The sequence below is a fragment of the Ceratotherium simum genome, chromosome 17 (genome assembly GCF_057802395.1).
Source record: "Ceratotherium simum simum isolate JZ-2026a chromosome 17, ASM5780239v1, whole genome shotgun sequence".
Classification (NCBI taxonomy): domain Eukaryota; kingdom Metazoa; phylum Chordata; class Mammalia; order Perissodactyla; family Rhinocerotidae; genus Ceratotherium; species Ceratotherium simum.
Genome location: NC_141916.1, coordinates 6,125,573 through 6,143,112, shown reverse-complemented (window position 1 = coordinate 6,143,112; position 17,540 = coordinate 6,125,573). Strand labels below are relative to the sequence as shown.

At 42.7% G+C, this 17,540-nt stretch overlaps 1 protein-coding gene across 3 annotated transcripts in view; it reads right to left on the bottom strand.

Moving 5' to 3' along the window:
- The window catches only part of C17H12orf56 (chromosome 17 C12orf56 homolog), a 96,186-nt gene extending 80,865 nt beyond the window's left edge, over positions 1 to 15,321 (bottom strand). For all 3 annotated transcript variants that reach the window (XR_015554914.1, XM_014786760.2, XM_087442084.1), the window contains exon 1: positions 15,034 to 15,321. Coding sequence is in view for 2 of the 3 variants with exons in the window: in XM_014786760.2 (XP_014642246.2) it covers positions 15,034 to 15,285 (252 nt within the window). In the remaining variant the exon portion in view is untranslated. The remainder of the gene's footprint in view (positions 1 to 15,033) is intronic.
- Between the last annotated feature and the right edge of the window lie 2,219 nt (positions 15,322 to 17,540).

Genomic DNA, 17,540 nt, shown 5'->3' with positions numbered 1-17,540 from the left:
ACTGCAGATAATAATAAATTCAGAAACAGAAGAGACAGATTATGTGGACTATTTAACAAATATTTATTGACTACCTCATCTGTGCCAGGCACTGTTCTAGGAATGGGAGATACAGAAATGAACAAAACAGCCAAAAGACCTGCCCTCATAGGCTCAGTCAAAGAAAAGCAATTAGGACAAAAACGACTTGGGCTTAACCTAGAAAACGTGTAGGATCTGAATACGGAAGGGAGAAAGCAGGGATCAGCTGGCAGACTACAGCGGCCCCTTCAGCACAGCCTGTGACCTGTTTCTGTCCGAGCTACCGATGTTTCTTGCATTTTTTAAAGGAGGAAGAGGAGGAGGAGGGGGGGGAGGAAGAGGAGGAGATGGAGGAGGGGAAGGAGGAGGGGGAGAGGGAGGAAGGATGAGGAGGAGGAAGCAGGGGAGGAAGGAGGAGGAAGAAAAGGATTGTAAATGTGACGATCTGAACAAGCTTGAAGGAGGAGGATATGTACACCGCAATCAAACCAGCCAGGCTGTAAAAGGTGCGTTCACTGCCTGTTCAAGAAGCCACATGGCGCCTGGGGTGGCTGGAGGGCAGACGCCCACTGGGGGGTGGTGGAAAGACAAGGACAAAGGGAGGCAGGAGGCAGAGGCAAAGGCTGCAGGAGCTGACGGATTTTTTTTTCTCTCTGTAGGTGATGGGATGGCACTGAAGGAGAGTGAATCCACAGGAAATTCACTGTTCTGGATAGTTGGTTCCCATACGTGAAAAATATGCGTTTAATCTCGGAAGGCCTTAAAGAATACTGTTGCACACAACAAGAGCAGAACTCTAGGGAATTCTTTCAAAAGTAACTTTTAAAGAAAACGTCAGCCTTTTATAAAAGCTCTGCCCAAGTAACCTTAGCAACTTTCTTGTAGGAGATGAACCACAGCAAAACACCTACTGAGATCTTCGAGGGCACTTTTAAGCTCCTCTTTGCTGGAAGGGAAATCTCACTTGTATCCAACCTAAGTTCTGCTCTAACTTTTTGTTGCCGTTACCTTCAATTTTTTTCCTTAGGGGCGAGAATGGAATTTTATCTGTATGTTTGCAGTTTTTTTCCTGAAATGTAACTGCAGCACGTGACATGAACCAAAGAGAGGAATCTGGCGGAACAGCAAGCAAGGAGGGCTTTATGCCTAAGAGACATAAAGGACTGGTTTGCTTAAGGGCTTTACTGACCTGACAGTAAGAACAAAGGCAGAATAGGAACCTGAGCCAACTGAAAGTTAAATAACAAAACAAACTTGTACTGTCAAATGAGAACACTCTGAGAATGGAAAAGGATGTCTAAAGAGTTGGCCTTAGAAAGAGGACAGCACCCAGCAGAAAAGGAGATTAAACAGTTGATCTTTCAAGGAAGGAGGAACCGGTTCTAAAAAACAAAGCTGCCTGGCACTGAAATCATGTAATTGAAGCCACTGAGTGAGCACGGATAGAAGGACGACTCTATGAGATATAACACAGAAATCAGGAACATTCTCTGCACTGTGGTAGTAAGCAAGGACACAGTGTTCATAAAGGGATGATTGTCAACTACATCTGTGGCTACTAACTGGTACTAAGTAAAGCAATTCCGTGACACCCGTTTTTCACATATCCTATGGAGCTTAGTACAAGCCACTGAACTATAATAACTATAGAACTATTTTATAAAAACTCAGAGATTGTTAAGGCTCTTATATTTATTTTTTATTTATATTTATTTCTCACTGAAACAATATTTTTTTAAGTGAGTACCCATTTTAAAACACCATCATAGGAAACACTTCCATATTCATTTCCTACTGCTGTTAGAACACATTGCCACAAACTTAGATGGCATTAAACAACACAAATTTATTCTCTTACAGTTCTGGAGGTCAGAAGTCTGAAAGGAGTCTCAATGGGCTAAAATCAAGGTGTCAGCAGGACTGCACTGCTTCTGGAGGCTCTAGGGGAAAACCTGTTTCTTGTCTTTTCCAGCTTCTAGAGGCTGCCCACGGCCCTTGGTTCATGGCCCTCTTCCACCTTCAAAACCAGTAGAGTCTTTCTCACGCTGCATCACTCTGTCATTGACTCTTCTTCTGCCTCCCTTTTCCACTTTTAAGGATCTTGTGATTACACTGGGTCCACCTGGATAATCCAAAATAATCTCCCTATTTTAAAATCAGCTGATAAGCAAGTAACCTTAATTCTATCTGCAGCTTTAATTCCCCTTTGCCATGTAATGTAACATATTCATGGGTTCTGGGGATATCTTTTGGGGGCCATTATTCTGCCTACCACAACTTTAACCAAAGTGTAACTATATTGTGCAAGATGGACAGTCACTCTATCAACAAGGCTGAAATCTCAGATTTGCTCAGCACATTTATAGACATTCCACATTCTTTTATATGCCTGAAAGGTAAACTTTGTACATAAAGCATGACCAAATAAATTGGTATGCCTCTATGTAGGATTCTTGGCTTGGGGGGCCTAGGGAGCTTTACTGTTTTTGCAGATTCCGACAGCTTAAAAAGATACATAAACTACTGGAATACAGATACTGTCTCTTTGCAGGAAGAGTAACAATATCCTAAAATTATTACTTTTTGTCAAAAAAATAAATGTTTACATTGCAGACACTAGAAAAAGTTGAGCATTTAATGTTTTTAAAACATTTTGGTCATGTCCCGGTCAGCATCATGGTGGAGTGAGCTTCCCCCATTGAACTCTCCCCCTCTAAGACACAACAAAAAGGACATTCATATTCCAAGAGAAGCTATTGACACAACACAGGGGATGTCTGAGGCACCCAGGCAGCCAGACACCCGAGGACTGAGGTGCTGGAATCCCCAGAGTAAGTGCAACGAGGTAAGAGGAACTCCCTTCCCTCCCCAAGGACTGCGACCCAGAGACTGAGACCACGTGGCTCTCACAGGAGGGGGAGGGGTGGCTCACCACGTGAAAAACGGCACTCTCCAAGACCCCTCACAGCCTGAGGGGAGCCCCCTACAGAGGGAGCAGAGCTGTTGTGAGGGTAGTTTCAACAATGAGCACCTCAGGAGAGCAGAGAGCAACAGCAAGGCGAGAAACCTCTGAGATTGGGGAGGCGAAAGTAAGCGCCCCTCCCCTACCCGGCCTGCCTGACTGGCGCTTCAGCTCAGCCCCGTCCCCAGAGGCAGCGGTTCCCAGGCGCCCAGGCCCCACCAGCAGGGGCAGCGTGACCGAGCCCCACCCCCACAGGCAGCGGCTCCCAGGTGCCCAGGCCTGACCAGCAGTGGGGCAAGCCTGCACCCCCGCACCAGAGGCAGCAGCAGCTCAGGCCCCACCACACCACAGCCCCAGCTGCTCCAGCTGGACCAAGCCACGGCTCCAGCGTCCCTGGCTCCACCGTGCCACGGCCCCAGCTCCTTCGGCTGGACCATGCCCGCCCCCAGCTCCTTTGGCTTGATCGCCCCCCCTCACCCCCCAGCTCCAACTGCTTCGGCTTGGCCTGTGCCCAGGCTCCAGCTGACTTGGTGCCAGCAACTTCAGCCCAGCCCACTCCAGTTCCAGCTTCTTGGGCCCAGTGGCGCTCCAGCTCCAGCTTCTTTGGCCCAGCAGCGCTCCAGCTCTTCCTTCTTCGGCCCAGCGGCACTCCAGTTCCAGCTTTTTCGGCCCAGCGGTGCTCCAGCTCCTGCTTCTTTGGCCCAGCAGCACTTCAGCTGCAGCTGCTTCAACCCACCCACACCTGAGCCCCAGCTGCTTTGGCCTAGCTGCGCTCCAGTCTCAGCTGTTCCCACGCTCCAGCTCCAACTGTTCCCACGCTTCCCCCCAGCAGCCTCCACTCAGCCACGCCGCAGATCAGCCAGGGGCCAACGAAAGTGCCCCTGGCCTGTGGATTGAGGCAGGCCAGAATACACAGCCCTTGACCCACACCCAGCCGCGGCAAGAGGAAACTGTGACCATATATTTTCACTATGAGGAAAAGTAAGCCAACACCAACAGGCATCATGCAAAAATATATTAAATCTCCAGACCAAAAGGAAAATGACAAGCACCCAGATGTCAACCTGGAAAGCAGAGAAATGTATAACCTTAATGAAAGAGAATTCAAAATAGCCATCATAAAAAAGCTTAATGAAATACAAGAAAACACAGACAGACAATTCAATGAAATCAGGCATTTCTTCACAAGAGAGATTGAAACTATAAAAAAAAACCAATCAGAAATCTTAGAGATGAAAAACACAATAGAGGAGATAAAGACAAATCTGGAAGCCTTAAGCATCAGAGCTGACAATATAGAGGAAAGAACTAGCAATATTGAGGAAAGCAATGCAAAAGTGCTCCAGATGGAGGAGGAAAGAGAACTAAGACTAAAAAGAAATGAAGAAACTCTGAGAAATATCCGACTCAATTAGGAAATCCAACATAAGGATTATAGGTATTCCAGAGGGAAAAGAGAGGGAAAAAGGAATAGAAAACTTGTTCAAAGAAATAATATCTGAGAACCTCCCAAACCTGGGGAAGGAGCTGGAAATACCAGTGAATGAAATAAACAGATCTCCTAAATATATCAACACGAAAAGACCCTCTCCAAGGCATATAGTAGTAAAGCTGGCAAAAGTCAATGATAAAAAATATTAAGGGCAGCTAGACAAAAAAAAAAATAACATACAAAGGATTTCCTATCAGGCTCTCAGCCGATTTCTCAACAGAAACTTTACAGGCTAGGAAAGAGTGGAACGATATATTCAAAATTCTGAAGGACAAAAACTTTCAACCAAGAATACTCTATCCAGCAAAAAATATCCTTCAGATATGATGGAGAAATAATAACTATCCCAGATAAACAAAAGCTAAGGGAGTTCATTGCCACAAGACCCCCACTACAAGAAAGGCTCAAGAAGGCCCTCATCCCTGAGGAAAAACAGAGAAAGAGGATGCAAAGTTTTGAACAAGGAGGAAAACAGGTCAACAAAACCAGAAAAATTGCAGTCCTCTACCAAAATACATTAGCAAACCCTTAATTATAAAACCAAAGATCAAGGGAAGGTAAGCACCAAGCATAAATATAACCTCATCATGTTAAACACGAACTCACAACACAAGAAGGAATAAGATGTGACAACAATAACTTAGAAGGGGAAGAGGAAAGGGATCGAGTTGACTTAGTCTAAGGGAATAAGAGGCCATCAAAAAATGGACTATCACATCCATGAGATTTTTTATACAAACCTCATGGTAACCACTAACCAAATAATCAGAACAGAATCACACACGATAAAGAAAGAGAAAAGTAAGAGAACCCCCATACAGAACTACCAAACTAAATTGGTAGTCAGGACAAGAAACAAAAGAAATGCAAAAGAACCGGAAAAAGAGCGATAAAATAACAACAGCAAGCCCCCATAGATCAATAATTACCCTAAATGTAAATGGACTGAACTCTCCAATCAAAAGACACAGAGTGGTGGGAAGGATTAAAAAGCAAGACCCAACAATATGCTGCCTCCAGGAAACACATCTCAGCTCTAAAGACAAACACAGGCGCAGAGTGAAAGGATGGAAGACAATACTCCAAGCTAATGGCAAACAAAAGAAAGCAGGTGTTGCCATACTTATATCAGACAAAGTTGACTTCAAGATAAAACAGGTAATGAGACACAAAGAGGGGCAATATATAATGATAAAAGGGACACTCCACCAAGAAGACATATCAATTATAAATATATATGCACCCAATACAGGAGCACCAAGATACATAAAGCTACTATTAACAAACCTAAAAGGAGATATTAACAACAACACAATAATAGTAGGGGATCTTAACACCCCACTCTCATCAATGGACAGATCATCCAGACAGAAAATAAATAAGGAAATAATGGACCTAAATGAAAAACTAGATGAGATGGACTTAATAGACAGATACAGAGCACTCCATCCAACACAGCAGATTATACATTCTTCTCAAGGGCACATGGAACATTCTCAAGAATAGACCACATGTTGGGAAACAAGGCATGCTTACATAAATTTAAGAAGATTGAAATCATAACAAGCATCTTTTCAGACCATAATGCCATGAAGTTAGAAATCAACTACAAGGAAAAAACCGGGAAAGTGCCAAAGCTGTGGAGACTCAACAACATGCTACTAAACAACCAATGGATCATTGATGAAACTAAAGGAGAAATGAAAGCATATCTGGAGACAAATGAAAATGAAAATACACCGTACCAACTCATATGGGATGCAGCAAAAGCGGTCCTGAGAGGGAAACTCATAGCAATACAGGCTCACCTTAACAAACAAGAAAAAGCCCAAATAAGCAACCTCAAACTACGCCTAACAGAATTAGAAAAAGAAGAACAAACAAAGCCTAAAGTCAGCAGAAGGAGGGAAATAATAAAAATCAGAGCAGAAATAAATGAAATTGAAATTAAAAAAACAGTAGAAAGGATCAATGAAACAAAGAGCTGGTTCTTTGAGAAGATAAACAAAATTGACAAACCCTTAGCCAGACTCACCAAGAAAAAAAGAAAGAAGGCTCAAATAAATAAAATTAGAAATGAAAAAGGAGAAATCACAACAGATATCACAGAAATACAAAAGATTATAAGAGAATACTATGAAAAATTATATGCCAACAAATTGGACAATCTAGAAGAAATGGATAAATTCCTAGACTCATACAACCTCCCAAAACTGAATCAAGAAGAAATAGAGAACCTGAATAGACCTATCACAAGTAAAGAGATTGGAAACACTAATCAAAAACCTCCCAAAAAATAAAAGTCCAGGACCAGATGGTTTTTCTGGAGAATTTTACCAAACATTCAAAGAAGACTTAACACCTATCCTTCTCAAACTATTCCAAAAAACAGAGGAAGATGGAACACTTCCCAACACATTCTACGAGGCCCAAAGCCAAGCAAAGACAATACTAAGAAGGAAAACTACAGACCAATATCCCTGATGAACATAGATGCAAAAATCCTCAACAAGATATTGGCACACCGAATACAGCAATACTTTAAAAAGATCATACATCATGATCAAGTGGGATTTATACCAGGGACACAGGGATGGTTCAACATCCGCAACTCAATCAATGTGATACACCACATTAACAAAACGGGGAATAAAAACCATATGATCATCTCAATAGATGCAAAGAAGGCTTTTGACAAGATCCAACATCCATTTATGATAAAAACTCTGAACAAAATGGGAATAGAAGGAAAGTACCTTAACATAATAAAGGCCATATATGACAAACCCGTAGCCAACATCATACTCAGTGGGGAAAAACTGAAAGCCATCCCTCTGAAAACAGAAACAAGACAAGGGTGCCCACTCTCGCCACTCTTATTCAACACAGTACTGGAGGTTCTGGTCAGAGCAATTAGGCAAGAAAAAGGAATAAAAGGAATCTAAAGTGAAACTCTTGCTGTTTGCAGATGACATGATCTTATATATAGAAAACCCTAAAGAATCCATTGGAAAACTATTAGAAATAATCAACAACTACAGCCAAGTGGCAGAGTACAAAATCAACTTACAGAAATCAGTTGCATTTCTATATACCAACAACGAACTAACAGAAGGAGAACTCAAGAAGACAATCACATTTACAACTGCAACAAAAAGAATAAAATATCTAGGAGTAAATTTAACCAAGGAAGTCAAAGACCTATACCATGAAAACTATAAGACATTATTGAGTGAAACCAATGATGACATAAAGAAATGGAAAAATAGTCCATGCACTTGGATTGGAAGAATAAACATAGTTAAAATGTCCATACTACCTAAAGCAATCTTTAATGCAATCCCAATAAGAATCCCAAGGACATTCTTCACAGAAATAGAACAAAGAATACTAACATTCATGGGCCGGCCCCATGGCTTAGCGGTTAAGTGCACGCGCTCCACTGCTGGCGGCCTGGGTTCCGATCCCAGGCGCGCACCAAGGCACTGCTTCTCTGGCCACGCTGAGGCCGCGTCCCACATACAGCAACTAGAAGGATGTGCAACTATGACATACAACTATCTACTGGGGCTTTGGGGGGAAAAAATAAATAAAATTAAAAAAAAAAAAAAAAGAATACTAACATTCATATGGGGCAACAAAAGACCCCGTATAGCTAAAGCAATCCTGAAAAAGAAGAAGGCTGGAGGAATCATAATCCGTGACTTCAAAACATACTACAAATCAATAGTAACTAAAACAGCATGGTACTGGTACAAAAACAGACACACAGATCGATGGAACAGAATTGAAAGTCCAGAAACAAAACCTCATATCTATGGGCAGCTAATCTTTGACAAAGGAGCTAAGGACATACAGTGGAGAAAGGAAAGTCTCTTCAATAAATGGTGCTGGTAAAACTGGACAGCCACTTGCGAAAGAATGAAAGTAGACCATCTTCTTTCGCCGTACACAAAAATTAACTCAAAATGGATCAAAGACCTGAAGGTGAGACTTGAAACTATAAAACTCCTGGAGGAGGGGCTGGCCCAGTGGCGCATGCGGTTAAGCGCGCGCGCGCGCTCCGTTGTGGCAGCCCGGGGTTCGCTGGTTCGGATCCCGGGCGCCACCGACGCACCGCTTGTCAAGCCATGCTGTGGCGGCGTCCCATATAAAGTGGAGGAAGATGGGCATGGATGTTAGCCCAGGATCAGTCTCCTTCAGCAAAAAGAGGAGGATTGGCAGATGTTAGCTCAGGGCTGAACTTCCTTACCAAAAAAAAAAATAATAAAATAAAATAAAATAAAACTCCTGGAGGAAAATATAGGTAGTACACTACTCGCCATCAGCCATAAAGGGATCTTTTTGAATTCCATGTCTACTCAGACAAGGGAAACAAAAGAAAAAATAAACAAGTGGGACTTCATCAGATTAAAGAGCTTCTACAAGGCAAATGAAACCAGCATCAAAATGAATAGGGAACCCACCAGTTGGGAAAAAATATTTGCAAACCATATATCTGACAAGGGATTAACCTCCATAACATATAAAGAACTCACACAACTAAATAACAAAAAAACAAACAACCCAATCAAAAAATGGGCAGAGGACCATACTCATATCAGACAAAGTAGACTTCAAGATAAAACAGGTTAAGAAAGACAAAGAAGGGAAATATATAATGATAAAAGGGACACTACATCAAGAAGACATATCACTTATAAATATACATGCACCCAACATAGGAGCACCAATGTACATAAAGCAACTATTAACAACCCTAAAAGGAGACATCAACAACAACACAATAATAGTAGGGGATCTTAACACCCCACTTACAACAATGGATAGATCATCCAGACAAAAAGTCAATAAAGAAATAGTAGACTTAAATGAAAAACTGGACGAGATGGACCTAGTAGACATATACAGAGCACTCCATCCAAAAACAGCTGACTACACATTCTTCTCAAGCGCGCATGGAACATTCTCTAGGATAGACCATATGTTGGGAAACAAAGCAAGCCTCAATAAATTTAAGAAGATTGAAATCATAACAAGCATCTTTTCAGACCATAAGGCTATGAAACTGGAAATGAACGATGAAAAAAAAACTGGGAATGTGACAAAAATGTGGAGATTAAACAACATGCTACTGAACAAACAATGGATCATTGATGAAATTAAAGGGGAAATCAAAAACTATCTGGAAACAAACGAGAATGATAATATGCCATATCAAACCATATGGGATGCAGCAAAAGCGGTCCTGAGAGGGAAACTCACAGCGATACAAGCCCACCTTAACAAACAAGAAAAAGCCCAAATAAGCAACCTTAAATTACACCTAACAGAACTAGAAAAAGAAGAACAAACAAAGCCCAAAGCCAGCAGAAGGAGAGAAATAATAAAAATCAGAGCAGAAATAAATGAAATTGAGACCAAAAAAACAGTAGAAAGGATTAATGAAACAAAGAGTTGGTTCTTCGAGAAGATAAACAAAATCGACAAACCCTTAGCCAGGCTTACTAAGAAAAAAAGATAAAAGACTCAAGTAAATAAAATTAGAAATGAAAGAGGAGAAACTACAACGGATACTACGGAAATACAGAGGATTATAAGAGAATACTATGAGAAATTATATGCCAACAAATTGGACAATCTAGAAGAAATGGATAAATTCTTAGACTTATACAACCTCCCAAAATTGAACCAAGAAGAAATGGAGAATCTGAATAGACCAATAACAAGTAAAGAGATTGAAATAGTAATCAAAAACCTCCCAAAAAATAAAAGTCCAGGACCAGATGGCTTCTCCAGTGAATTTTACCAAACATTCAAAGAAGATTTAATACCCATCCTTCTCAAACTATTCCAAAAAATAGAGGAAGATGGAACACTTCCTAAATCATTCTACGAGGCCAACATCACCCTGATACCAAAACCAGACAAAGACAATACAAAGAAAGAAAATTACAGGCCAATATCGCTGATGAACATTGATGCAAAAATCCTCAACAAAATATTGGCAAACCGAATACAACAATACATTAAAAAGATCATACACCATGATCAAGTGGGATTTATACCGGGGACGCAGGGATGGTTCAACATCCGCAAATCAATCAACGTGATACATCACATCAACAAAACAAAGAATAAAAACCACATGATCATCTCAATAGACGCAGAGAAGGCATTTGACAAGATACAACATCCATTTATGATAAAAACTCTCAATAAAATGGGAATAGAAGGAAAGCACCTCTACATAATAAAGGCCATATATGACAAACCCACAGCCAACATCATACTCAACAGGGAAAGACTGAAAGCCATTCCTCTGAGAACAGGAACGAGGCAGGGCTGCCCACTCTCACCACTCCTGTTCAACATAGCACTGGAGGTTTTGGCCAGAGCAATTAGGCAATAAAAAGGAATAAAAGGAATCCAAATAGGTAACGAAGAAGTGAAACTCTCACTATTCGCAGATGACATGATTGTATATATAGAAAACCCTAAAGAATCTGTTGGAAAACTATTAGAAACAATCAACAACTACAGCAAAGTTGCAGGGTACAAAATCAATCTACAAAAATCAGTTGCATTTCTGTATGCTAATAATGAACTAACAGAAAGAGAGCTCAAAAAGATAATACCATTTACAATTGCATCAAAAAGAATAAAATACCTAGGAATAAATCTTACCAAGGAAGTGAAGGACCTATACAATGAGAACTACAAGACATTATTGAAAGAAATCCATGATGACATAAAGAAATGGAAAGATATCCCATGCGCGTGGATTGGAAGAATAAACATAGTTAAAATGTCTATATTACCTAAAGCAATCTACAGATTCAATGCAATCCCAATCAGAATCCCAATGACATTCTTCACAGAAATAGAAAAAAGAATACTAAAATTTATATGGGGCAACAAAAGACCCCGAATAGCTAAAGAAATCCTAAGAAAAAAGAACAAAGCAGGAGGCATCACAATCCCTAACTTCAAAACATACTACAAAGCAATAGTAATCAAAACAGCATGGTACTGGTACAAAAACAGACACACAGATCAATGGAACAGAATTGAAAGCCCAGAAATAAAACCACACATATACGGACAGCTAATTTTCGACAAAGGTGCTAAGAACACACAATGGAGAAAGGAAAGTCTCTTCAATAAATGGTGTTGGGAAAACTGGACAGCCACATGCAAAAGAATGAAAGTGGACCATGTGCTGTCGCCATTCACAAAAATTAACTCAAAATGGATCAAAGACCTGAAGGTGAGACCTGAAACTATAAAACTCATAGAAGAAAATATAGGCAACACACTATTTGACATTGGTTTTAAAGGAATCTTTTCGGATGACATGCCTACCCAGACTAGGGAAACTAAAGAAAAAATAAACAAGTGGGACTTTATCAGATTAAAGAGCTTTTATAAGACAAATGAAACCAGAATCAAGATGAACAGACAACCAACCAGCTGGGAGAGAATATTTGCAAAACATACATCTGACAAGGGGTTGCTCTCCATAATATATAAAGAACTCACACAACTGAACAACATAAAAACAAACAACCCGATCAAAAAATGGGCAGAGGAAATGAACAGACACTTCTCCAAGGAAGATATACAGATGGCCAATAGGCAGATGAAAAGATGCTCAACATCACTAATCATCAGGGAAATGCAAATCAAAACAACACTAAGATACCACCTCATGCCTGTTAGAATGGCTATAATCACCAAGACAAAAAACAACAAATGTTGGAGAGGATGTGGAGAAACAGGAACCCTCATACACAGCTGGTGGGAATGCAAATTGGTGCAGCCTCTATGGAAAACGGTATGGAGATTCCTCAAAGAATTAAAAATAGAGGGCCGGCTCCGTGGCTTAGCGGTTAAGTGCGCGCGCTCTGATGCTGGCGGCCGGGGTTCGGATCCCGGGCACGCACCAAGGCGCCACTTCTCCGTCCAGCCCGGGGCCGAGTCCCACGTGCAGCAGCTGGAAGGATGTGAACCTATGACATACAACTATCTACTGGGGCTTTGGGGGGAAAAAAATGAATAAATAAAATCTTTAAAAAAAAAAAAAAAAAATTAAAAATAGAGATGCCCTATGATCCAGCCATCCCACTACTGGGAATCTATCCAACGAACCTGAAATCAACAATCCAAAGAGGCTTATGCACCCCTATGTTCATTGCAGCATTATTCACCATAGCCAAGAAGTGGAAGCAACCTAAGTGTCCCTCGACTGACGACTGGATTAAGAAATTGTGGTGTATATATATATACAATGGAATACTACTCAGCCATAAAAAAAGACAAAATTGTCCCATTTGCAACAACATGGATGGGCCTGGAGCGTATTATGTTAAGTGAAATAAGCCAGAAAGAGAAAGACAAACACTGTATGATCTCACTCATATGTGGAATATAAACCAACACATGGACAGAGAAAACTGGACTGTGGTTACCAGGGGCAGTGGGGGTGGGGGGTGGGCACAAGGGGTGAAGGGAGTCATATATATGGTGATGGACAAACAAAAATGTACAACCCAAAATTTCACAATGTTAGAAACCATTAAAACATCAATAAAAAAAAAAAATGGGCAGAGGAAATGAACAGACACTTCTCCAAAGAAGATATACAGATGGCCAATAGGCACATGAAAAGATGTTCAACATCACTAATCATCAGGGAAATGCAAATCAAAACCACACTAAGATATTACCTTACACTCGTTAGAATGGCTATAATCACCAAGACAAAAAGCAACAAATGCTGGAGAGCCTGTGGAGAATTGGGAACCCTAATCCACTGCTGCTGGGAGTGCAAACTGGTGCAGCCTCTATGGAAAACAGTATGGAGATTCCTCAAAAAATTAAAAATAGAAATACCTTATGACCCAGCTATCCCACTACTGGGTATCTACCCAACGAATCTGAAATCAACAATCCAAAGAGGCTTATGCACCCCTATGTTCATCGCAGCATTATTCACTATAGCCAAGACATGGAAGCAACCCAAGTGTCCCTCGACTGATGATTGGATAAAGAAGATGTGGTATATATATACCATGGAATACTACTCAGCCATAAAAAAAAGACAAAATCGTCCCATTTGCAACAACATGGGTGGACCTGGAGGGTATTATGTTAAGTGAAATAAGCCAGAAAGAGAAAGACAAACAGTGCATGATTTCACTCATATGTGGAAGATAAACTAATACACGGACAGACAGAACTGTTTGGTGGTTACCAGGAGCTAGCTGGGTGGGGGTTGGGCAAAAGGGGTGGAGGGATGCACTTATATGGTGACTGATAAACAATAATGTACAACAAAAATTTCACAATAAAAAAAAATTTGGTCAGAAATTTAAAAATTTTTACATTTTAGTTCAAGAGAATGCAAATAGTGACAAGGAGGAAAAGGCAGTTTTACTTCCAACTTTTACTCCAAAAAAGCAGCAAATAAATTTGCAGTGATATTAGCCCACAGCAGTATTTTAAGTAGGAAAGAAGCATTTATTTCTTCATTTAATTTTCTTCTTTTCTTACAGACGTGTTCCAAACAAGCCATGATTCTCTTGGCAAAACAGCCCCATCAAGAGTCTCGCCAACCTCTCCCTAGGGGATGCAAAGACTCGGGTGAGGGAAAGAAAAATGAGGCGAGACACCTGTCCCCAATGGAAAAAGGAAGCACACACCTGGAGAGCAGCTCAGACAAAGGGAGCCAAGGGGGAAAGAAAAGTAATTGGAGAGGAGACAGCTTCCACTCTGTTGCTGGGTTATAAAGTGAATCTATTCCTGGAGGAAAGGGATACAGTAGCAGGACCAAAAACTGGGCCTTGGCGGGGCTGCGCCAGATTGTATCGCCTTCAAGGCTCCGCTCTGATGACTCCTTCCAGGAAGTTTTCCCAGCGTAGCCTGAGCCCCGCTTGGATCAAGGGACCCGCTTGAGATGGCCAGGCATCCTGTGCACATCTCATTAATGCACGCATACATTCATTCATTCATTTATGCATGAATAAAGCATAAATGCTTTATTGAGCACCTAACATGCTCTAAGAGCTGGAGATAAAAAGGTAAACAAGGCATAATAGCACTCATCGCATGGCATTTATTCGCATTGGTGGTAGCTTTCTGTCTCTCCCACAGCAGCTTCTAGGAAGGGGCCCTAGTTCATTTTTGCATCCTCAGGGTCTAGCACAGCGCCCGGCATAGGCCGGGTGCTTAATAAACGAAGGAATGACCTTAAAGCACACTTTTGATAGGGGGCTATGTTCTTAAATCTGTAGTCCTATTTTGGGGTTCGGGGGATGACCGGTACACAGAACGGGAGAGGCATCTTTATTCGGGTGCATACAGCAATCCACAGCTTTCCTCTGTGGCTGCTAGTACCCAAGTAAGTTAGAGCGCGAGAGTCCAGGGCGGGATGGGGAAGGTCCGCCACCCCTCTCTCCTCCTCTCCTCCTCCTCCTCCCCCCCGCATGCAGAAGGGCTGGGATGGGGGCCCAAGAAGGGGCTCTCGCGAGCCCGCCTGCCCGCCCGCGCTCCTCACCAGGTCGATGGCCACGACGTCCCGCAGCGCCACGACCCGCCGGACGGACTTGGGCGGGTTCTCGGTCAGGTAGATGAGCCGGTCGCTGAGCACCACGTACCTGAAGGCGTGCTTCCCCGAGTCGGACACCACGACGCACTGCTCGTAGGCGCGGATGGCGTCGTAGACGGCGGGCGGCAGGTGCCTCCGCAGGAAGGCGTCCAGGCGCCCGTTGGTGCGCGCGGGGAAGCCGGCCGGCGCGGCGCTGGCCATGCGCGGCCCGGCGGGAAGATGCGCGGCAGCGGACGCCCGGCCGGCCCGCCCCGCTGGAACCCGCGCGCGCCACAAAGCCGCCCGCCCCGCCGCCTCCCCCGGGCGGGGGCCGCCCCGACCCCGGAGCCCGAGCCCAGCCGCTCCCTGGAGCCCCCGCGCGGCACCGCCCCCGATCCTGGTCCCAACCTCAGGCGACGCTGGTCCTCGAGGCGATCTCCGGCACGCCCCCTGCCCGGGGCTCTCCCCGCCCTCTGCTCACGCCGGTCCCCACCCTCACCCCCACCCCCTCACCCAGCCAATGCGGACCACACCGTTCCATACTATCTGCATCGAAGATGCGGTTTTAATCTGGCTTTCTGTTACAAACTGGAACGAGATGGAACTTACTGATTCATTTTTAAAAACGCAGAACAACCCTAGAACCCTATTAAGACCAATCACAGACAGTTCGAGTTTGATTCTAACATCGCCTGGTATAGCTCTCTAATTTTTCACGAGTATAAACGTAGGCCTTCTTTCTCCAAGTAAGTTAGAGGTCCTCTGAGAGAAGGGCTTCTTATCATCAGTCGATTGGGGCACACCCAAGCCTACCTAATAGATATACCGTGTTTCCACTGCCCAGGACAAGGCCATGTAGACAGTCGGGGCTCGGTCTGTGTAGGGTGAAGGAGTGGGTGAGGTGGGCATCTTGAAATGGAAGGGTATAGGTTGAAGAATGCTGACTGTGCAGGTCTGAGGCCGAAGGGTAGTAAAAGTACCACTTCCTTTTTACAGACCAGAAATAACTTCTTATAAATTAGGTTAGGGAGTGGGAATGCAAAGGGGTGCAGCCTCTATGGAAAACAGTATGGAGATTCCTCAAAAAATTAAAAATAGTGGGGCCAGCCTGGTGGAGCAAGCGGTTAAGTGTGCGTGCTCAGCTGCAGCAGCCCAGGGTTCCCCAGTTGGGAACCCCCCGGGCACGCACCTGACGCACTGCTTGGCAAGCCACGCTGTGGAGGCGTCCCATATAAAGTAGAGGAAGATGGGCATGGATGTTAGCCCAGGGCCCGTCTTCCTCAGCAAAAAGAGGAGGATTGGCGGATGTTAGCTCAGGGCCCATCTTCCTCACAAAAAAATAAATAAATAAAAATAAAAATAGAAATACCATATGATCCAGCTATCCCAGTACTGGGTATTTATCCAAAGAACCTGAAATCAACAATCCAAAGAGGCTCATGCACCCCTATGTTCACTGCAGCATTATTCACTATAGCCAAGAAGTGGAAGCAACCCAAGTGTCCCTTGACTGACGATTGGACAAAGAAGATGTGGTATATATATACAATGGAATACTACTCAGCCATAAAAAAAGACAAAATCGTCCCACTTCCAACAACATGGATGAACCTGGAGCGTATTATGTTAAGCGAAATAAGCCAGACAGAGGAAGACAAACACTGCGTGATTTCACTCATGTGGAAGATAAACTAACACACGGACAGAGAGAACAGTTTGGTGGTTACCAGGGGGAAGAGGGATGGGAGGTAGGCACAAGGGGTAAAGGGACGCATTTATATTGTGATTGACAATAATGTACAACTAAAATTTCACAATGTTATAAACTATTATGACATCAATTTAAATAAACAGATAAATAAATTAGGTTAGGGAGATGAGAAGGACACAGCAACAGAAACTTGCCTCCAATAACCATAGGTGAGAACTTTCATTTAAATTCCAAGTCCAAGAAAAGTCATTGTCTCTCCCTCCGCATTCACCCACAGACCTGGTAACGCAAACCATATATATATATGTTGTTGTTGTTTTTTGGCTCCAGCTACCCGTAACCCAGAATCAAATTACATATTATTTTATATTAACATTAATTATTAATATTCTTTGTTGCAATTTATCTTCTCCTTTTCCTCACATTTTACTATTGTATACTGTATGTTGTAAGCAATTTCAGATCCTTTGTGGAAAGAGGGTATAAATAAGTTAAAATGCATAAGTGGATATTGTAGACGAAATCGCTACAAAAGGGAACTGAGGAGAAATGTTAGACTCTGGCTAAACAAGTCTGAGGAACTAAAACAGTAGCAGCAAAGAAAGAGGAACAGTATTTCTTTTCTTTTTTTTTTTTTTTTTAAAGATTTTATTTAGTTATTTTTCCCCCAAAGCCCCAGTAGATAGTTGTATGTCATAGCTGCACATCCTTCTAGTTGCTGTATGTGGGACGCGGCCCCAGCATGGCCGGAGAAGCGGTGTGTCGG